The 24,455-nt window shown below is 33.9% G+C and overlaps 1 protein-coding gene across 1 annotated transcript in view; it reads right to left on the bottom strand.

Moving 5' to 3' along the window:
* Positions 1-24,455, bottom strand: part of LOC138705156 (tetratricopeptide repeat protein 27) — a 55,498-nt gene that overhangs the window by 5,083 nt on the left and 25,960 nt on the right. The window contains exons 8-14 of the mRNA XM_069833820.1: positions 20,429-20,542; positions 16,883-17,101; positions 15,031-15,204; positions 10,994-11,146; positions 8,737-8,898; positions 7,089-7,241; positions 5,288-5,486 (exon numbers count right to left, since the gene is read on the bottom strand). Of these exons, the coding sequence (XP_069689921.1) occupies positions 5,288-5,486; positions 7,089-7,241; positions 8,737-8,898; positions 10,994-11,146; positions 15,031-15,204; positions 16,883-17,101; positions 20,429-20,542 (1,174 nt within the window). The remainder of the gene's footprint in view (positions 1-5,287; positions 5,487-7,088; positions 7,242-8,736; positions 8,899-10,993; positions 11,147-15,030; positions 15,205-16,882; positions 17,102-20,428; positions 20,543-24,455) is intronic.

The raw sequence follows: 24,455 nt of genomic DNA, 5'->3' as shown, positions 1-24,455 counted from the left end.
AATTACAAAACTGTGTTATTTTAATGTGAAGAGAATTTTACATGTTAACATAATCTGTTCGTGTCAACATTTCAAGTTTAGAATGGAAGCTATTTTGAGGTTTAATAAAAAAGAATTTATATTGTGATTTCAATTTAGCACATCTACCTTCCTTAATTTTAGACAAAACGTTTACCATACCACTCCTATGAAATTACTGCACATACAATTGTGTTACTTCATCTCTTAAGTAGTAGATAAATACAATAATTCAGTATTCAATTTTAGTATTAATATATAGACAAATTGAATGTCCGGGGTATCATACATGACATTATGCTTAATTATAATGTATGATTGCGAATTTAGGAATATAAATTAAATATAGTAAAATATAACCTATAATTTCCATATGACATAACATACATATGTAGTGGCAGGGCATTGGAGACCACTAAAATTAGAGAGAAAGGGGCAACTGGTACAATAAACATTTAACCAATAATTTCAACATATCTAAATATTCGTGCGGTGCAACTGAAAATTATTGAATAGTGCATAAATGAATGTACAAGAATTTCGCAATATTTAATCGAAATAATGGCAGGCATTACACATACGAACAATGTAATTTTCACACCAAAAATAATATTATACCTTAACTCGCAAGGAATCATGTCTGAAGTGTCTCCTAATCATTGTTTTAAATTTCATTAATGCAATTACACTACATTTTAGAGAAATGTATGTTACTCTTTACGCATTCCAATTAATTTATATGGTTGAAACGCCATCCTTCATGATTGGGTTAAGCGAGTCACATGGTCTGCCTTACGGCCTGTATTAGATCACGATGGCAGTGACACAGTCTATTGTTCCTAGTACTCACAGCGCTCCAAGCAGCTAGCAACTATCGTAAGAAATGCAAAAAATCATCCCAAGCTTCGTGACTGTATATAGTAGACTGTGGTACAACCTCAAATATAATAATATGACCCCAAGTTTTCAAATGTTCTATGTAGAAAAATTAAAATATTTCAATAAAAAACCCTACATTTTGGAAATGCTATAGAATTAAAAAAACTTCATCTTGTAACTAACTGGATTCTTCTTCAGACTAGCAATCGTCTCACAAAATGCCATCCATGTTTTTAGAAACACAGCTACTTTTTAAAACCCTTCACAATTATTGACCCACTGTTCATTCTATTCCATGTTGTAATTATTCACTGGGCCAAAAACTACACACTTGTTTTTTTCAATTTGTCTGTTGGGGTCAGAGCATAGTCTCCATTAAACAACCAGTCATTATATTCTGTATTAAACTTTTCATAAAAAGCAAGCATCCAGTGATTTTATATTTCGAGCAGAGCAGGAGAACTGGATGACTGAGGAGTTGGTGGCAGACTGGCTTAAGGTTTTTATTAATAAACTGAGAGTATAATCAGCTGGCACAGTCTGCACTTCCTATAAAGTATATTTATTTTACGACTGAAAAGGGCTAAGGTGCGATTAAAATACAAATATAAGGTTTCACAAGGCAGCTTTTATTAATAGATTTGGGTCAATATGATAAATACATGGTACACTCATGTAATTATAATATATACGTCATAATATAATCTCTGATGTTTATGATGCATTTTTTATGATGTCATTAGGATGGTCAATGAGCCTAATGTTGTCAGTCTCGTGGTAAGAATGCGACCTCAGAGCTTCAAGATTTGTTCTGTTGTTCGTTAATATGAAAGCTATCTTTCATGGTTAAGGAAAACTTTCAATTCTCCATGTCCATTTTTTGGAAATCATTTCTGGTTTCTAAGTAGAAGTACCTGATTTTGACTCTTGAAGGCGCCATTTGTAAGAAAGAAGGAGAATGCTTATAACTAGGGGGCAGATGTTGATGACCTAAAAGTCTACTTAAAATGATCATTAAAATGCCCTTAAACTAATGGAAAAATGATATGAAATTAAAAGAAAATGACATTTAAATATTATTCACTGTACTCGCAACACAACTTCTTAAAAATTAGTCACTTTGTTTCAAAGACTGCCCCACAAATTTCGGAGAGAGGAGGCAACTTCCTGGAATTTGGCTAAGATAAAGGAAAAGAACATGCAACAAAATGTTTTGAGGGAAAACTATAGATTTTAATGAGGGTTTACAATGTGTTTCAATCAGGCGTGGTCCATGTCAGTGCCTTAATTCTCCATCTCCTCCTCCTTCTGCACTTCACTTTTGTTACCAGATCTTCCAGATGTGACATTGTGAATTACAAAACAAATTGTGGGTGCAGTGTGCATTCTTGCAATCTTTGTGTTAAAAATACTGTCTGCTATAGTAGACATCCCTTCTGAACCATGTTGAGGACACAACATCCTGTCCAGGACATGGTGAAAGTTTCCCCCCTTCCAAACATAAATTCTAAAGACACCCTCGTACCGACAAAAGAACAGTAGTGATCAAAGTCTTCACTTAAACTAAGCTGCTGTCAAGCATTTTATATTAAGGTACTTCTGTTGTGTGAAGTGAAGCCTTCAGTGACATGAGGGATGGACTTTAGAGTCTGTTCCAAACTATAAAACTCAAAATTCACTGTTATTCACTTATTCGGTAGGTAATTAACTACTGACCTATTTGGTTAGAAAATGATTTAACAGACCTACCGGTAAAGATGAAAGTAAAATGCATTCCAGATGATCTAAAAGTTCTTCAAAGTATTAAAAAATGACCAAAAAAGCCGAAAAAAATATAAAAATGACGTATTAGTTCAAAAACGTCAAAAAATGCAATATAAGTAATTACTTTTTTACATTGATATTAACATAGAAAGGATTTCTATATTAAGAGGCATCGTCGTAATGTAAAAAATAAGAAGATGATTCTTCATCAACATCCGCCCCCTACTTATAACAAACTAAAGGAATATCAAATGTAATTGTAGAAATAATAAAGAAATAAATACAAAAAAGAATGGCCTGTATGTAGAATTCTGAAGAATCTCCAGAACTAAAGACCAAGGGATGAAAGAAGTGGAATGATCAACTACAGTAAAACCCATTTTAATGTTACTGTTTTTAAGCAATAATCTGTTAAATCCCAGCCAAATTACCATAAGAATAATGTAATTAATTCCCACTTTTAAGGAAACTAGTTTAAGGAAAATCCTGCTTTTAAGGAATACTTTTTAAACAATTTTGTGATAATGAAGCCCAAAATGTCCAATCGACTTTCAATAATCAATAGGCCTACTAGCAGCAAATTCGACAGTGCATCTCAAATGATAGTAATGCAGCATTATTTTTTTAGAGTTCTTTATGGTCTTGCTTTACGTTGCTTTCACAGAGTGGTTGCTTTACTTGATTTGTTCTCGTGTGTTGTGTGGATCCTGTTTCCAAGTTTCTTTTTGTTAGTTTATGCTGTTATTGCATGGTTATAATGACTACTAAATGGAAGAAATTAATTATTGGCCAGAGGTTAATTCTCTAATAACACTATCGCATATGGCAAAAAGGTATGTTTGCCAACTACTTCATTATGGTGAATAATGAAGAAGAAAGAAGAAATTTTCAGTGTCGAATTTCAGTGTGGTTCGGGTAACCAAACAGAAAAACATTCATGTCTCACCATATGAAGAGTTAGAAATTACTATAATGAAATGTATTGCAAATAATAATTGTAGGCCTAATTAAATAATTATATTTGGTATATAACACATGCTAGTACTAGTTATTTTAGCCCAGCGGTCGGCATTTCATGCGGCAAGCGGCACCTTATGTCATACTTATGTAGGGACAGTTCAGTGGAAGGTTCACTACTCCATCCTCCCACCTGCACTCACTCGTCTGTTTCAAAAATATTAAACGTACAGATTGCAGCAAAACGAATAATTGTAGAAGAATGGGAAGAGAAATTCTGTTGCACCTAAGAAGAAAATGTAATGTTCGAAACTACTTAAAGGGTTTCATATTACCACCATAAAGAGGCATTATACGAGGGTGAATTGGAAAGAAACGCACAATAATAATAATAATAATAATAATAATAATAATAATAATAATAATAATAATAAAAAAAAAAGTTCAATAGGTAAACAAAAATAAAAAATACACAAATGAACTTACATCTTTTAGCTACTTTCTACATAGACGCCAAGTTTCTCAATGCATTTCTCCCATTGTGGTACTACCTTCTGCAGTGTAACACATTAAGTGGTCCAAGCATGTCATCATTCGCTGGTCCTCGTGGTCGTCTGTTAGGTTCTTAGGCACCCAGTGGACACTAACTTTAAGAAATTTCAATGTGTCATGCACAATATCGTACACCGCACCATATGAAATGTTGAACTACTGACATAAGCTGCTAGCTCTTGCTAGAGCTGCACATGCAAAACAAATTGTGTCTGTAGTGAATACTTAAAACTATATCTCGATGAAATGTCAACAACTCAGCTGTAATAGCAACACATAAAAAAATTATTGTGCATTACTTTCCGATCCACCCTTATACAAAAATCCATTGTCATGTATACTTTGCCATAATATAAATACTGATTAAGAAAAAAGCATTGCTGAATATCACTTTTTGATATTATAAAATTTTGAAACTTTGCAAAGAAGCCTAAATAAGGGAAAATATTTTCAGATTTAAAAATCTCCCTAAAATTCACTATAATTCAAAATATCCACTCCTTAGGTCATTTTGTGCTAGGTTTATTTCAATATTCGGCTCGACATAAATATGTGAGCTTTTTTTTTTTTTTTTGAAAAAAAAAAAAAGAAACATGTTAAATGTAAATTGTGCTCCCGATTGATGGACCAACATTTATTTGAGTAATTACAAATTGCAACTTATGATGGAGAACCAGATTTCACTTCACTAATTAAAACATCGGGATAGGCTGAAGAGTAATTTCAAATCCATCAGAAGGATGTGAAGAAATCATATACAGTAATTTGGTTATTTCCAGACTATATGAACAAGGTTCAATCCTCTCCTCCCCCCAGCCTACTGCTTTCTACCACCCCTCGTCTTGCAAGTTAGGCTGCATTTCATATGACGTCACCTACATTGACTTTTGCCAATGAGAGTTCTAGCCTTTCCTTCCCATTTTATGTAAACCACCTTTTTAAAAAAAAAAAAAACAATCCATCAGAGATTCGTTAAAAGGGGTTCTACTGTACAATACAGAAAAGACCAGATCCATGATTAATACATATTGTTGTCGGTGATGGTGACGGTGATGAAGATGTATATAAATTTGATGCTTCTGTAATTTAAATTCTGTGTATAAGCATAGGTACTCACCATCCATTAGTTGAGATGTGATCTTCATGGTGTCTAAACATTCTTTCGTATCTCGTTCAAAGTGAGAATCCTGTATTGCACTCCAAAAGGCTTTCTGCAGATAGGAGATGGTCTTCTCCATTGTTTCCAATGTTTCACTGTCTGTATGTGACAACATCAGTTTCACAAACATCTGCCACAGTGCAGTGTTGCTTCTAACCTGGAATAAAGGATTATTTTAACATAAATGCGCAGTTTAAATGTATCATCACTTTCGTTCATAGGTTCCTACATCTGCCTACATCTCATCTTTCTCTTGCTTGTATTGTATTACAGTATTTGTTTAGGATATCTTTCTTCATTCAGTCTGTCTACGTGATCTTTATAGTTTTGTTGATGTTTCTATTTTGTTTATTATTGCAAATATTTCAAGGTATTGCCTAATTTCTATGTTTTCAATTCTGTCATCTCTTGTACAGCCTTTAACAGAAAGTAAAAATTTCATTTTTGCTGCTGTTATCATACTTACATCTTGTTTCTTTCTGTATTCAGGATTCAGAACTGCAGAGTAATACTGGTATTGCCACTGGTTTATAGAATTTTTTATCTTTTTTGTTGCTTTATTTGATAATTTTATTGTTCCATATGTTTCTTGAAATTTTTAAATCTAGGTTAAAATTTAAAAGTTGAGAATATTTCTACATTTGAATTTAAGAAACCTCACCTTACAGAACAATAGAGCAATTTCCAGTTTTAATTATGTAAGTTGGAGATGCATGATATTGATAATAAATACAGAAAATTAGTATGTATACAACTTATTATAGGAACACAACCACTTAAAAAAAGAGATACAACATAATTTTATAAGGTATTGGCTGTTCTGGTGGTGATCTAGGGCTCAGAAATAAAATTACTTCGACAATTGGACGATCCTATAAAGAAATGAAGATATCATCATTGTCGATGTTGTCGTCATTATCATCATCTAGCATCATTTCAGTGTTCTTCAGGTCGATGTATGAGAACTTCAATCTCTCCCTATTGTTCCAGATTTGATCCTCCATTATTGCTTCCCTTCTTTCAGTCTTCAGTTTTATATGATCTGTCCATCTTGATCTTGGTCTTCCTCTTGGTCTCTTTCCATTTAATTTTAGTTCCAGAGCTAATCTTGTAGTTCTACAATTTTTAATTCTTTTCCTGTGACCAAATCATTTTATTCTTTTCATTTTTATGTCATTTAATAAATCCTATATTCCTAGTTCTTCTCGTATACTTATGTTCCTGATTTGGTTTCTTGTTGTTTTATTTAGTATGTTTCGGAAAATTTCATGTCCATTGTCTGCAATCCACTTTGATTTTATTTTTTTATTTAATATTCACGTTTCTGCTCCATGTCTTAAGATAGGCCTAAAGTACGTTTCATACATTTTTTTTATAATTCTTTGATAAATCATGCTCTAATAATTAATAATCCTTTCAAACTGTGGCTACCTACTTAGAAATGGCTTTAGAGAACCCAGAGGTTCATTGCTGCCCTCATATAAGCCCATCATTGATCCCTATCCAGAGCAAAATTGCAACTGAAATAATTAATAATGTGATTGTATCCCACCATGTAGCTTCTGTTAACCTCTCCTTCATTTTCTCCCCAAATCATTACAAGACAATAGGTTAGATTTAAAAATCATATAGGCATGTAAGTGTAGAATAAAGACTGAATTTACATGAACATCTATCGAGAATGCAGACAGACACAGTGTCCAATTTAAAATATAATTTATTACAAACAAAAAGGAAAACGAGATACTAGCTCAACTACCTGCTGAGTAAGCCTGGTGAAAAGCTGCTCTGCCTTCTTCTTGATGTCTCCAGGTGATTCAGACATACAGATGGAATCCACCAGTATCTTGAGCACTTCTGTATCCACATGCTTTTCTTTCAAATCCAGAATTCTATTGTAAGCCTGTATTACCTGAAATAGCAATCACAAAGGAGCACAGTTCATTTTCATACTCTGCAATAATGTTATGTTTCATTAAAGTAAGTCTACTGCTGTGGAGTAACCGTTAGCATGTCTGACCATAAAAAGAGTGGGTCTGGGTTCAAGTCCTGGTTGGGACAAGTTACTTGGTTGAGGTTTTTCTGGGGTTTCCCTCAACCCATTAAGAGCAAATGCTAGATGGGACCCTGAACCCACCTCACTTCACTTAGGTGCTAGATAACTATCACAATTGATGAAGCGTCATAAAATAAACCAACAATAATAAATTTATTGAAGTAAGACTGCATGTACTCATTGTTATGTATCTTTCATAGGGAACAATATCCAGTAAAACATTTCAGGCTCAATATCGTCGGCTTAGAGTGTAAACTTGCTAACCGCCAAAAAGAAAATTTTACAAGGGAAGGAAAAAACTGAGTTTAAATTAACTCTGAAACTTTTGGACCAAATCCAAAGTACAGGTGGCATTTGTACCTGTACTTTGGATTTGATCCTAAAGTTTCAGAGTTAATTTGAACTCAGTTTTTTCCTTCCCTTGTAAAATTTTCTTTTTGGCGGTTAGCAGGTTTACACTCTAAGCCGATGATATATTTTATTCTCTTATTATATGAAGCATGAGAAAGTTTTGTGATGCTACAAAATATTTATTTCCATGTTTTCACGGAGATACACTTTTCAGCATCCCTCATACCGAAAAGTAGCTTTTGGCATACCATATGTAGAGTCCCATGAAAGAGGATTTATTTATTTTTATTTTAGTATGTTATTTTACGATGCTTTATCAACATCTTAGGTTATTTAGCATCTGAATGATATGAAGGTGATAATGCCGGTGAAATGAGTCCGGGGTCCAGCACCAAAAGTTACCCATCATTTGCTCATATTGGGTTGAGGAAAAACCCCGGAAAAAACCTCAACCAGGTAACTTGCCCTTTCCGGGAATCGAACCCGGGGCACCTGGTTTCGCGGCCAGGCGTGCTAACCGTTACTCCACAGGTGTGGACATGAGGTTTTATTTTTTAGGAGAATTCGTTTTAAAATTTCAAGATTTTGGTGTTATTGCCAATTTGGCAGTGTTATTTTAAAAATATAGACGTATATGCAAGTTTTATAAGTCTGGCTTAATATATTAAACACGATAAGGGTGCTTTATGCAGCATTTTCAGCATCAATATTCAGTTTTTACATTTTAAATAGATTTTAATACACGAAGAAGAGAAAAAAGAAAACTGAAAATGTGACAATATTACATAAAAAAAATTTTGTTTGGATTTTGCGAACAAAACACAAAATGGTTTTTGTTCATCATAAATTTTCAAATGGTCTCATTGGAATTTGAATCTGAGTAGTAAACATAGAAAGCTGCAATGTATTAACTACCTGAGTGACGATATTTACAATATATGTTATAATTCTTACACTGCAAGGATTGCTATTCTAGCATTTATCCTAAAAATGTATGTACCTCATTGAATTTTCCAACATCTGTGCTCACGACCATGTAATTATCCCAGACTCGCCAGTTCTCATAGTTCCACTTCAGAGATTCCTGAAGTGTCATCCAGGCTCGAAATTTCTGGTTCAACTTCACATATGCTTTCGACAAGTTGTTCCAGGCCTCGAAACTCTGAAATATTTTTCAACAAGTAAATTAAAAGATCTCAAATCATGACTATATTCTTGGGATCATTTTGATGAAAAATGTTCATTGTGAGTAATTATTATTTTGTCACAACAATTTTCATCTTAAGGAAAAAAGTAATAACATCAATAACACTAGTCAAGAAGGTTTTATGGCATGGATAAACTACCATCAAGTAATACACAACGGAAAAAAGAAATAAATACATAAACACACGAAAATACAGTAGAACATCTATTCAATGTTTTTCTGGGGACACGGAGTAATTAACCCTAAATGGGGGTTGACGCTAAATAGGAGTTTGCTATTTTTATTTTAAAATGTTTGAATACTTTCGCAAAAATGCTACTTATTTGCAAAAAAAAGTAAATAATGGACTATTCTGTACAAAAAATGGAAAACATAAGGGAAAGCTAGGTCTTTTTACCATCTCGCATATCTTAGCATTTGGATTCTTTTTCCATTTTGCGACTTAAATTAACTTTTTCCGCGAGAGAAAGTGTTTTCCTTTTCATGGCCACTGTTTTGTAGTGATATATACAGTAACAGTGAAAAATTCCATATCTTCACTGTATTAGCACTGACACCACACACTTAACCGAGCACAACAAAGACAAGAAGCGATTGTCATGGATGGCTGCTACATCCATCACTGAATGTGATTGGTTCTCTCAAAGAGCGGGAATTAGCAGACTGTGTCCTGTTCTGTGTTCTTCTGTTTGTGATTGGTTCTTGCAAAGGGCAGGAATTAACAGACAAACAGGAATGCTGCTTCATATAGACTTGGTGAGGGAGGAGGAATCATGTGGCGATGAGGCAGCAGCATTAACAATTCATTGATTCTTCAAAAAAATTGTATTTTATATGTTGAATGAAAATGTATTTATTTTTGTCTTAATCCAGATTAAAAAAATAATTTAAAAACAATTTTTAACGTAAAATGCAGGTTTTGCAAAAAAAAAAAAAAATAAATAAAAAATAATTCGAATATAAAAATACATTAATCATATGTAATAATTATTGGGACCATGAAATTTCAACGTTAAATGCGGAAAAACGTTAAATGTAGGTCGACTAAAATCGGGGTTCTACTATATACCAAATTTTGATGTACCATTCGGATTCGAACCATGTACTTCAATAAACTTCTTTCACTATTAAAACATTACCATTATTAGAATACAAACTTGACATTTTATGGCAATTACAAAGAGAATTGCTTGGACTTAATGTCATTATGCTCACTCACAGTTTGCTTCAGCACTAGCTGTTAAGGATGGGACACACTCAAACTATTAAATGTTCACGATCAGTTGTGTTTTATTACTTTAGTCTGTTGTACTTTAATGATTATACAAATAAAGTGATACTAGAATTTGTTCCTATTATGCGTTTACACTTTTCAGCAGTTGTCTCTAATGCTCTTTCCTCTTGGTAGAGGGGAGTATATTCAGCCAGTTGTGATACTTCTGGGACAGATGGCCGGCGATGAGAAGATGACATACAAAATTACAGTTAAATCTCGTTTTAAAGTTCCTGAATTTAAGAAATTTCCATTCTTAAGGAATGGTTTCAATAATCCAGGAAGAATTACCATAACACAGTAAAATTCATTCCTGCTTTTAGGGAATCACAATTTAAGGAAAATCCCGCTCCTAAGGAATGCATCTGAATAGTTTAGAGAATATAAATCCGTTTTAACGACATTTCGAAATTATTACAAACATCAGTGGTCGATTTCTGTATACGATATGGTCACATCAGTACATTGCGATTGATATTATGCACCCATAAATACAGTATATTGAAATTAAGCTTGTAGAAATATTATTGTGTGCTTGCATATGAAAATTGTAAATTTAACTGTAGTACTTAAAAATGTATTATTGAGACTATAAAAATGATGTCATATTGTTTGCCATGGTGACTCAGTGCTAGAGTGTTAGGTATGTAAGCCAGAGGGCTAGGGTTGAAATCTCGATCCACTCTGAATTCGTAACTCCACCTCCATCTTCACCTTCCGCATCTGCCTCAAACTCCGCCTACTTTGCATTCTTCCTAATTGCTGATAGTTAGTTACCTCAGGATCTAGAGAACAGTATCGCTGATAAGCAGTGGCACACAAGGCCCAGTCTTCTTGATCTAATGCAGCATATCCTAGGCGGAACCACAGGGAGACCTGAAGACTATTGATGGCAAGAGACTCTCGGAGGTGAGGAATACTTTCTGCATACTGAAATAAGCGATAAAATAGTAAAATATTTTCATTAATGTTTTGTGTACATGAAGAATGACTGAAATTAAATAAATTAAATTTATTACATTTGTACATTTGTAATTAAGGCTAACAAATATACAAGATAACTCATCACATTAGTTTTATTTTTCCATCAAAATCATAGACAATTACATAAACAACAGTGTCTTCACAAAATTGACATAACAGTATGGAATCTCATTTATGAGCTATATTAATAAAAACTATAATTTAAATTACCGTATTTGCCTGTGTTTATGACGCAACCCCTTCCTTGTTTATATTTTTTGAGGAAAAAAAAAACTTTATCACTGAATATTATAATGAATTTACAGTATTTCAAGTACAAAAGTAATACGTAGGTCTACTTCTATCTACTCTTTGCTAACAAATCAAATTGGAGGAGGTCCTGGAGCTACACGCCGTCTGTTCTCCTTTTACAAACCCCTTGGATTTAGTACTACAAATTTTGACGGAGAAGTCGAGGCCATATGTACGACACTTCAAAATCTTCTATACAGAAGAGCTCAATTCCAGCAAGCAGTAATTCATTCTGACTCAAAAGCAGCCATTTTAGCTATAACATCCACTTTAATACCAAAAAGTCAACAAATTCTTCAGTGCTGGAAATGTCTATTTCACCTTAACAACTTAATGAAAAAAATAATTTTTCAATGGATACCAGCACATTGGAGATTGACTGGCAACGACACTGCTGATTATCTTGCCAAAAAGGGCTCTGGTACTATTCAAAAACCTGCTACACAATTTTCCTACTACGCAACAAAAAGAATAATTACTTCACAATACCACAAAATTATAACAAATCACTATATCAAAATTTCGAAAAATAAAAGGTGGAAATCTGTCTCAACTCAAAATGTCCCTGGATACACAAGGAAGAATGCAATTTAAATTTTTAGACTGTTTATGGGCCACGACTGCTTGGCCAAGCATTTCCACAGGATTGGAATATCTTCACCACTCTGCCCTTTGTGTGGTCTTCAAGAGGAAATGGATCGAAATCATCTTCAACACTGCCCAGCCACTATCAACTTGGCGTCCTTGAGTGAAAAATACTGGAGAGCGAGAGAATTAATGATTTCATCGTCAGAAATTCAGCATTAGCAAACAACAACAACAAAACAACAACTTCCATCAAATACCTAAACTAGGAAAGAATACTAATCTTTTTCGTCAAAACCCAGAAATTCATCTCCAAAGCTAAACGAAAAGTCACTTGGAACCTCTTCTAAATCAGAATCTGAGTCCTCATACAACAAATTCTCCTCTGTACCATCCAGTGCATTACTAATGCCACACTTCTTAAAAGATTTAACCACTGTGTCAGTTTTCACAGCATCCCATGAAGCTCTGACCCATTCACGAACTCAGTATTAGCATATAAGATGCACCCTGTTTTTCAGACCTATTTCCAAAGAAGAAAAGTGCATCCTATATTCTGGAAAATAAGGTAATAAATCTTAAATTATTCCATGTATACTTCATTTTAACACAATTTTTATTAATCAATTAAGAAAGGCACATAGTAATCAAGGTAAAAGTAAAGAGCAATTTTTTTAATGCTGTGTACTAAGAGCAAGATATGAAAGAATATGAATTTACATGCACAGATACTACCAGCAATGCAAAATGAGTTTCAGTTTATCAATTTAAATTGCAGTATTTACGAATAGCTCATAAGTGAAAATTCAGTCAACACTGTATGTGAAAAATTCAACATGTAGTGAATGACGAACTGATCTGACCTGACCTGACCTGACCTGACTAGATCCAACCTGACCCAACTCAACCAATCAATAAATCAATCAATTCAATTCTAAAGGTCTGTCTTGTCATTTCAATCATGTTCCGATTTCCCCTACTGTTCTTTAAATTTGTCATAATTGTAGCACATAATACTAAGTAAGTCTTTCTTTCTTGCCAAAAGCCAACACAGTAAATGATAATACTTTTAAAGCTTCCCTCTTCGCAGACGACCTTATCATCTTCTGCAGAGATAAAAATGTATCTACAACAAAAGAAATTCTACAAACATGCCTTAACAAAATCCTAAGATAGTCAATAGAAACTGGTTTTAAATTATCTGCAAGTAAAAGCAAAAGTACACTATTTTCAAGTAAAAAAGCTGACTATCCTCCCCTTAATCTACATTTGAGCGACATAATAATTCCAAATGTAACAACATTACAATTCTTAGGAATTATATTTGATAAAAAACTAACATGGTTACCTCAACTCAAGGCCCTCAAAGATGATTGCTTTTGGAGAATTAATATTCTCAAAATACTGTCTGCAAATAATTGGGGAGCAAACAGCCATGTATTAATGTGTACGTATAAGTCCATTATTCGAACCGAATTGGATTATGGTGGTATAGTGTATAATTCAGCAAAACCTATTTTGAAAATGCTTGATACAATACAGACTTCAGCTCTACATATAGCTTTGGGAGCATTTAGAACCAGCTCCACCACCTTTAATCATCAAGCTCTTCCACAAGTAACACATTCAATACCATTTTCTGCACGATTAAAGAAATATCTCAGTGAAATAAATATAAAAATCCCTCGGATATCTTCTAGAGAAATACAAACAAATATATCACCTTGAAGGATCAAAGTACCATATGTAAATACAGAATTATGCAAATATCCAAAAGAAGAAACGAATAGAAACATTTATCAACTACTGTTCAATGAAATCTGTGGAAAATATCCAAATTATTTTCATATTTATACGGATGGTTCAAAACTGAGGACGGAACTGCATGTGCAACAGCTTATCCTACTCACATTATGCTGCACACCTTATCAACATTTCATACAGTTTACTATTCTGAACTCTATGCAATTAAAAAGGCCTTTGAAAATGTAGTGAAACATCCTGATGGCGATCGGTATCTGCTCTTTACCAATTCTCAATCTGTTATAAAAGCCCTACATAACTCATTCTCTAAATCTCCACTGATCAACGAAATTCAACATTATTACACTGAGATCTACAATCAATCAAAGCAAATTCTCGTAATCTGGATTCCTTCCCATCAAGGTCTGCATGGATATGAACAGGCCGATATGGCAGCAAAAGAAGCAACTCGTCTTCCTATACAGGATATGGACATTGACACTTCGAATAATGATATAGCCACTCACTTTAAAAAAAGTTAAATGATCTATGGTACCCCAATTGCCTTCAAACATCTACTAGCAAACTCAGGGAAATAAGAACTGCTTCCAGTTTATCCTATCCAACTAAACATCTATCACGCAGGAATCAAGTTCTCATCAACCGACTACATATTGGACATACCAAGCTCACACATGGTTATTTACTAAAGAAGAAACCTCCTCCAGTTTGTAACACTTGCAGTGAAACTCTTTCTGCAAAGCACATCATCCAGGACTGTCCTCAATATAATCATTATGACAACAACTAAAAATCCCTATCGATATAGCAAGACTCTTGGTGAACCTTCTTACTGCAAGTGTGATAAAGTTTTTCAAATTAACTTGATTATTTGATAAAATTATGTAATCTTCACAGTAATGAATTAGCTTGTTATATGTTATGTTATTGTTAAAATAAGTTTGTGTCACAATATGACTTGTTATAAGTTAAAGCGACAATAAATAAATTAAAGAAAAAAAAGATAATATTTTCTCCCCTTTTTTCATATTTGTAGTAATAGCATTACTATTACTGAAAATGTTCTAATGATGGAAAGTGTCTGTTTTAACTAAGTTTAACAACAATAAACATACAAGATAATCCACCAAAGCTGTTGAATACATAGTCATGGGATGAAACACAATGTAATAAGTCAATATATGCCTCACCTGTTTCTTATTGAAGTAGTAATGTGCCCAGTGCCGCTGTGCACGTCCACTTTTGTGACCAGACAACTCCCAGGCCTTCTCATAGCACGAGGGGTCATCTGTCGCATCTCCCAGCAGACACCACAATTTCACACTCTCCTTCTTATTCAGCTCCTGTTGAATCACTTCAGCAGCCTGAAATATATATTTATTCATTACAGAGGAAGCAAAATGTGCATACATAAAACGTACAAAAATAAAATTAATTTATGCCATTCTACCATCATAAACAGGTTGTTATTACATGCAATATCGTGCGTAATTGGCGTATTATAGCATGTGTGCCAATAATAGCAATGACGTATTCGCTATGACATAATACTGGAACACTTGGACCTGCAAGGCCATCCATTTCTCATTATTCAATACCAATACCAGGTGCAACTAATCAATACGAACATATGAAGACTTTGTCTGGTATGCATGCCGAATTATTTCATAATTTATTTCATACAATTTTTAATGCTAAGATGCCATAAAGTGTTGTATACAACTCGTGGATAATCTTATTATGACACTCGTGAAAATTTCACTCATGCCATAATTATCAAGATTATCCACTTGTTGCATAAATAACTATTATGTTTATCTAAAGAAGAGAAAGTTTCAGTTCCTGTGTTACACTTAAAAGGCATAATATAATATAATATAATATAATATAATATAATGTAATATAATATAATATAATATAATATAATATAATATAATATAATATAATATAATATAATATAATATAATATAATATAATATAATATAATATAATATAATATAATATAATATAATATAATATAATATAATATAATATAATATAATATAATATAATATAATATAATATAATATAATATAATATAATATAATATAATATAATATAATATAATATAATATAATATAATATAATATACAATACAATACAATACAATACAATACAATACAATATAATATAATACAATACAATATAATATAATATAATATAATATAATTAAATAAATCGAAATGTCTCGCTTATTATTGCTTTTTGTGAAAAATGTTACATAACGAAAGTTTTAATCTATGCAAAATTTTGATAGGACTGATATTTAAGGATAGCATACAAGACTTTTAAAATAACAATATAATACATTTTCACCGTCGCCTCAGATTATAGCGTTGTTGTTCCTGCAATAACTCCTATGTGGAAAATATAAAATTTTTGAGTAGGAAGAAAAAACACATTTATTCATTCCATGGCAATGGTGCATAGGAGATAGTGAATTCTTACATTTTCGAAAGAAAGAAATATAATTACATATCACTATATATGCTGTTATCACTATTTAAGTTATTTGAAGGTTTCAGAACCATAGTGGGCCAAGCGCCATTTACTGAAGACGTAGAAAACAAGGGGTAAAATTAAGTTATTACCATAATTCAATGGAAACATATAGCAAGTAATATAAAGTATATACATTAAATCAAAATGATGTCAATCTTCATTAAACTACGGTTGCATGTAATAAAAATTAAGAAACATGTTAAAGGAATTGTCACTGCACCAAATAAGTGGTCTCTGGACCAAATACAATTTAAATTAAGTAACATATTAAACGATTTATCCTTCTATCAAACACGAATGTTCCCTGGATCAAATGTCCTATTTTAATTATGTAATTACTTTATATTTATTTCTAACAGGTGCAGCGGAGCGCACGGGTACAGCTAGTATATTATAAAACTACATTTTCCACATTACTAAAAATTCATATATTCGTATACAGACATATTTGCATGAAGGAGTATAATAAAATCTTTAATTAAAATAGCAACACAATCTAACCTTGTGCCGAAGTTGTAGAAGGTTATAGCACGAAATGACCTGTTCCCAGAGTTCCAGTCGTAGGAAGATGTCCAATGCACTTTTCACCACTCCAATGGAAATCAAAAGGTTTGCAAGTTCAGTTTCAACTTTCCATCGAGGTGGCAGGTGTGAACAGAAAATATAGTGATGCCTTGTTCTCGCATTAGGCTTCTCTTTGTCAATGCAATGTACAAGTTCCTGTAATAGACAAGAAAATATTGAATTTAAAAGGCATTCATGTTCTTATATAATGTATGTACTTGTAGAATTCGTATTTTATAATTTAAAGAATATATTTTAATGTATATTTTTAATACTCTAATTTGGGAAATAAACGATTAAAGTACATTGATGGATACCACCAATAACTTTCAAGTGCTTATGTTCAAGATTCTCATATATTCCAGCATGAAAAATATCGAATTAAAAAAAAGTGTTTTTTATTATTATTTTATACGTGTATTTGTTAATAAATCCTTGTAGAAATATAAAAATTTTAAAATGATGAAGACTAAAAACTACAGTGGGGACCCAGCCAATAAACTAGCTACTGTATCCAACTTTATGTCCTCCTTTGGCTTCATGAGTTAGTGATGTACCGAAGTATATAATACGATATTTCCATGCATGAATTCTGCGTTATAATATGATGGATTCGTGGAGTGGAGAAAAATTTAGCTGAAAACCCGGGTTAGAATCCCGGTGCCGGAGAGAATTTTTCTCCGCTCCACTGATCCTTCTTTATGAGTTAGGCTTAATTCCACTGAATTCATGTTGATTCAGGATAAATACGCAAATAAATACTAGAAAAATACAGCCCTACCACTTGAAAAATTGACTCACACAATGCTAATACTTTAATAACTGATGATCACTGGCAATACTTTGTCATCCACAACCAATTTGTTTCTGTAGAAGGTACAATACACCACAAAGATTTCATGTGTACCTTATGAGCAGGAATACATGTCATAGTACATTTCGACAGTGGATTACGAACGAGCAAATAGCAGGGGGAAGAACAGAGTAAGATCTACTGCAGTTGACTCAAAAACAGCTGTTGTAAAGTTCATTTTATATCATGGAGTTCAGTTTTAAAGAAAGGACTTTGCTGACAGATCTTCTATGGGACCCCGACTAATTGGTTGTCATAAATAAATGTCTTCCTTACTGTGACGGAAATCTTGTCTTCACCTGTTACTGCCAATCAGAATCTGCATTTAGAAAAATTGACAGGCTACCTTCCTATCCGTGTGGAGGGAGAGTTGTCATATCTTTTCCGAATTCCAAGAATCCCGTCAGTTGGCACGAGAATATCACTGAATGTGGCAACTGTGAGCTTGAAAATGGGAGAATGGGATGGGATGGGATGATCAGAGATGTTTGTGTAGGAAGTAGTAAATCTGTTAACTGGGCGATCGAAGGAGCCTCCAAACTGTATACTACAGTCTATACAAAACTAGAAAGGTATTGACAGTTCAGCTGTTTCAAAGCATCACCATGGCAACCGCTCAAACTAGCTAATCAGAGACCATGACAACAAGCTGATGTTGCTGACTATTTTGCAGCGAGCACGTAGTAGCCAGTTGCTTTGTTCGGAAGTGCTGAATCTTCGTTATTGTGTTACAGCAAGTACTGGTGTTCTGTCATGGCTATTGTTTTCGTAGATATTTTGTTGTTGATGATGGCAGAATTAGTTTGAGTTTAAATTTAATTTAGTTGTGAGTGCATTTGAAATGCGATTTATAGTGCCTGTGTGTTTCACTTATACAATGTCGCAAGGCATCACTCCTGTGACACAAAATGAACCACAGGCTCAGAGGGAGAAAGGAGTGCTACAAGGGACAGCAAGAGGTCTAGAAGTAATGGTAAAGGTGCTCCTCTAACAAGTCAGGTGAGAGAAATGGTTTGTAATGTGCGGGACTGTTTCGAGAAAGAAAAGACAATGGTGGGCCTCTTATTCCTGTACAACAGGTGGTAAATAGTACTGCAGAGACTCTCAAAATAGGAAAGAAAACCATAATTAAAATAGGAAAGGAGAAATTTAAATTGAATGAACAAGAGGATGGACTTTCCTGACTTGAAACCCCGGGAAAGAAAAGGAAAGTTAAAAAGCAAGTGACAAATTTAGATGCCTTTCAGGAGGATGCAATCCGCTAGCATGTATATTTATATTACCGATGGAAGGAGCATCCTATGTTAAAAAAGCTGCAAACTTTGCTTCGAGATGCAGATCTTTTCCATGGCAGTGTTTCTTCTCTGCACACTGTCTTATAGAATTTAGGTTTTAAGTACAAAAAAATCAATGGTCGTAAGGTATTAATGGAGAGAACTTATCACTTATATACTATGTACCATATTCGAATTCATATTACGAGGCGCGTCCACAAAGTAACTTTCCCACTCGTCCCACAGCTAGCAAACCATAGTTTGCGTGAAGTGACTGCGTGTACGTGATAGAGTAATGTCTTGACATGGCACATGCGCTAGCGGAACTTCCCACATGCTCTCAGTAGCTTCGTTGCATTGGTTGAAGATGGACGTTTCTATTCCAGCTTCCGCTGTGTGAAAGTTTTTGAATGCAAAGGACATAGTGACGATTGAAATTGATCGTCAGCTGTGCCAGGTCTATGGGCAAGCAGATGGTGCGTTTCTGCTGTAGACAATTTTCAGCAGGACACCAAAATGTGCAAGACGAGGAGCACAGTGAGAGGCCAACCATAATCACAGATGACTTTATGGAGCAATGCACCATCTGCTTGCTCATGACATTAGGCCCACAGACCTGGCACAGTTGATGATCAAATTTCAATCGGCTCAAAAACTTTCACTGACCGCACTTCATGCAGCGGGAGCTGGAATAGGAACATCCATCTTCAACCAATGCAACAAAGCTACTGAGAGCACTCGAAAAGTTCCGATAGCACATGCACCATGCTAGGACATTACTCTATCACATACTCGCAGTCGCTTCACGCAACCTATGGTTTACTAGCTGTGGGACGAATGGGAAAGTTACTTTATGGATGCACCTCATATTATTATTATTATTATTATTATTATTATTATTATTATTATTATTATATTAGTCTGACCAAAAACCGCCTTATGATACAAATTTATGAGTTTACGATTTCGTGTCAGCTGCTTAGTTCCGACACGGCAGACAGGCGGTGCAAAGAGCTGCACTGTACTACTGCACAACTTCACAACGTCGCGAGAGAGAACTGTCAATACCTTTCTAGTTTTATATAGACTATAGGATAGTGAATATACTTTAAAATCATGTTTGATGTTACACCAATGACATTGTATTTTAGAGTCACGTGACATTTTACAATTTTAATCGCATTTTATTTGTATTTTTACCCAATGTTTCTTATGTCTTTAATAACATAATTATGACATTGTTATTTTTTCACTACAAGGATCTATTTTAGAGGGAATAAAATCAATCAATTATTTTATATTTCTCAATGCTGAAATTTTGAACATAGTTTAACTATTTAAACATTAAGTAGGTACCTCTGTCTGCATCATAGCTCTTTCCACAGTGCGAGAATGATGACCCTCAAGTCGACAACGCTGTAGCAGTGCTGACAACTGCAGACTCCATACTAGAGGGTTGGAGAGCAGGCACTGAAAAATACAAAATAATATGGACGAATTAGTAAAGTTTTATTAGGAGATTCTATACTCCAATATACAAAATGTATGAAGCTCTGTTCTTTTAACTTTGAAAAGATAAAGCGAAAAATTAGGATTATGCTTCTGTTACTTTTCTTTCTGCACAAGAAGCTTTGATTATTCAGTTCTCATGAGCTGATAATCTGAATATCTGTATATATCTAATGGTTAGGAGTCAACATTGAAGTTATTATCCTGTGTATTTTCCAATATTGAGAAGTAAGGACTTCATGAATCTTCAGGAATTCGCATGATACCAGATGTTTCGTATTCACTTGCTCCTCTTTGACATATAGTGGACAATTAGGAGAGATTATCAGGTGAAGCCTATGAAGATGTTTACCCAAACAACTGTGACCAGAAACAAGTCTAAACATAGCCACAGCTGACTTCTGGGTAGATCAAGGATTAAACTGCAGCTGTTTGATAAGTGTTTCCAGTTTGAATTTCGATCTCTATTTGTTAGTTTGTGCTAACAGTTGAGGCGTATTTTTCTATCGATAATCCTTTTAATAGACTCATGAGAACAATTTTGTTTAGTGTTAGTACTGACTTTAGATGCTTTCTTTGCAATGTTGTTATATAGAGTCCCAGGAGGAAAGGTCAATATTCTGGAAGATTGTAGTATCAGTCATTTTGGACAGAAAAGTTCATATGAGTTTGTGATCTCTACCAAACAGTTATAGAGACAGAACTGTTTGAATATAAAAGCTTAAAAAGCCTTTTTGTTTGTTTTTTTTTATATTATTTAATTTATGTCTTGTCAAACGTTTTGCAATATATTCATAAAAATTCTACCATCCACTTCGATACATTTTTCAACTCATGCAAAAGATGACGTGTTGCTCCTTGAAAATCATGAGGTTTCTTGATGCTGGCAATAATTTATGAGTGAGCAGTTCGTCTTGTATATTAACTTTCCTTCTGTACACTTCACCTTTCATTCAACCTATAAATAAAAACCATAGGCGGAGTTATTGGGGAACATGGGGGGCACTGCACCCCCCCCCCAAACTTGTCTCAACTCTTTTTTTTTTCTATTAACGTTAGAAAATATTGAATTCAAAAAATCTTTTTTGCTTTTGTTTATGATTAAGTTTCTATGCTTAAATTGATGAATTAATGTCTTCAGATCATGTGTCTGGACTATAATATTTACTTTAAATTTCTGAATGTATAAGAATTTCTATACCTCATTTGAGTAATGGAAGCACTGTAATGTTTCTTTTCTAAAAGCCTGTACTCATGTGTTAGAAGTCTGCAGGTGTTCAAGCCGCCACTTGGAGAAATATGAATAACATACCGCACAAACATGCAGAAAAAGGAAAGTGATCCCCGTATAATGCATAAACTTAAAGACAAGATTAAATAAAATTAATTAATTAGAATTTACATTTCATATGATATCTTCAGGAAGGTAAACTCCATATAAAAGAATTTCTGCTAGCACTCTTACGTAGTGTTATTGATATATGCATGTGTTTCTGTACGAGAGAGAAAAAGAGAGAGATTGTTTTAAGTTACGCCCTATTATAATTTGTAGTAGACCTACAGTTCAAGCTCTATACAACTCGGTCCGAAACATTGCAGATATGGATGTAACACTGTAAGTAACATGTTCCCGAAAATACCTTTATTAAATGATTATATTCCGATATACTATACCACAATCAAGCTATAAGGGGGGTGGAGGTAAATGATGTCACCCATAACCCCGTTATATTGGGATTCTATGGTTTTGCTTTGCTTCCCCAAGGAAACGTTTCTCTCTCTGCCTATGATAAAAACCCAAGGAGTTGAGATCTGTAATCTTGGTGGATAGGAAATGGTACTACCACAACCAATCCACCAAATAACTTCTGTATTGACATGTGCCCTCATGCAATGGCAATAATGAGAAGAACTCTGTCATTCTGAAAGACGCTATGTATCAAAAGAAACGTCTTGCAATAGTCCTGACTAAAAAAAAGCTGGTACTTTGGCCCATCCATATAACTGTCTAAAATAACGGGATCTATCAGCATGCCATCCATCATACCACACCACACACTGATCGAGAAATGAAGCTGAAAATTTGTGTCCACAATACCATGTGGATTTTGGCATTTGGTGGACCGTAAATGATATGTTAAGTAATTCTGTTTCGGATGAACATAGTATCAAACAGTATTACTGGAATCAATTGGCAATAAGTGGTATGTAACCAGCGACAAAATCGTGAATGGTAGGCAATGTCTGGTTTTGAACACAATGTACGTGAAATGGGTACAGTCTTCCATTATGCAATGTTCATCATACATGTACAGTCTTCCATTATGCAATGTTCATCATACACGTAGAGTCTTCCATTATGCAGTGTTCATAATCATTGAGACATGTAGAAATTTGTTGCATGCTACTAGGGCTGTGCTGAACCACATTGCATTGATGTACTCATTCAGATGGCACATGGGCATTGGGTTTCATATCCATTGTTCAAGAATTAAAACAGAAAATCAATATCCCGAATTTAAAAGAAAACCTACAAATTAAACCAAACCCTTTAACTCTATTAAATATAGAATATAATCTAAATTTAACAGAAGAAATACTAAAATCAGAAGTAAACATTGAAATACTAAAACAATTGTCTTTAGACACAATTAATATTAGGTACCCTCCACAAAACTGGCTTCATTTATACACTGACGGATCCCTGATCTCCAGAGAACAAGGTGCCGGTGCAGGTGTTATGTGCTGTCTCTTCTCACTTTATAGATCTCTTGGGTATGGAACAACAAGTTTTGATGGAGAAATCATTGCAATAAGTGAAAGTCTCAGGAATCTTCTATGCCACATCAGTAAATTTAAAAATGCAGTTATATTGTCAGACTCCAAAGCAGCTATTCTATTAATAGTCTCTAAACACACACCTTCATCTCAAACAGCAGAAATAACTAAAATGCTCTCTCAATTAATATCACTCAATAAAAGAATTATATTCCAATGGATACCATCCCATTGTGGAATCCTGGGAAACGAGAATACGGATGCTTTAGCAAAGAAGGGCAGCACTGCTACTTACAGACCTGTTACTAAATCTACGTATTACTCTGTGAAAAGATTTATTAAATCTACATACTCAGACTTCAACAAACAAAATTTGATAACACAATCTCAAGGGAAAAAATGGAACTCTCTGCATCAAAATCCACAGTTAATTCCCGATTTACCACGAAAATCGTCTGTAGCTGCATTTAGATTGGCAACAGGCCATGATTGTTTGGCCAAACACCTGCATAGAATTGGAATATATCAGTCCCCTAACTGCCCATTGTGCAACTCAAACCAAGAAATGGATTCGGAACACCTCAAAATCTGTGCTTCAGTGGCTGGCCATGATAATATCTTTGAAAAATATTGGAGTGCAAGAGGTCAAATGACTTTACTGTCAAACGCCTGGCATTAGAAAACAACAAACAACAACATGGGCATTGGGAAGCGCACTAGTTTCACACAACACAATGTACTGAAACACGTGTATGTGTGAAAATGTCTAAATAAATCTTTAGCAGAAGCACAGTATTTCCTCTTGTCATCTGCAACCTATACCAACAAAGTAAAATTAAAGAAATACGGTGGGGAACGTTGTCAGATGACTGAAAGCAAGTAAAACCAATTTATAGTAATTTAGCAATCACTTCTGATGAGAAAAATATACCAAGAAGATGTTGAGCAAAAAAGGCTACATTTTCCTTATATTTACACCTGCATATATAATTACGAATTGTACGTCTAGTCATTACATAAATATAACTGTATAAAAATTTTTAATCACACTTGCAGTATATTTGTTTATGCTTCACCCAAAGTGAAAAGATTTTAT

The sequence above is a fragment of the Periplaneta americana genome, chromosome 8 (assembly GCF_040183065.1).
Source record: "Periplaneta americana isolate PAMFEO1 chromosome 8, P.americana_PAMFEO1_priV1, whole genome shotgun sequence".
In the NCBI taxonomy this organism is placed as follows: Eukaryota; Metazoa; Arthropoda; class Insecta; order Blattodea; family Blattidae; genus Periplaneta; species Periplaneta americana.
The sequence above is the reverse complement of the archived record's forward strand: the minus strand, read 5'-3'. Positions and strand labels throughout refer to the sequence as shown.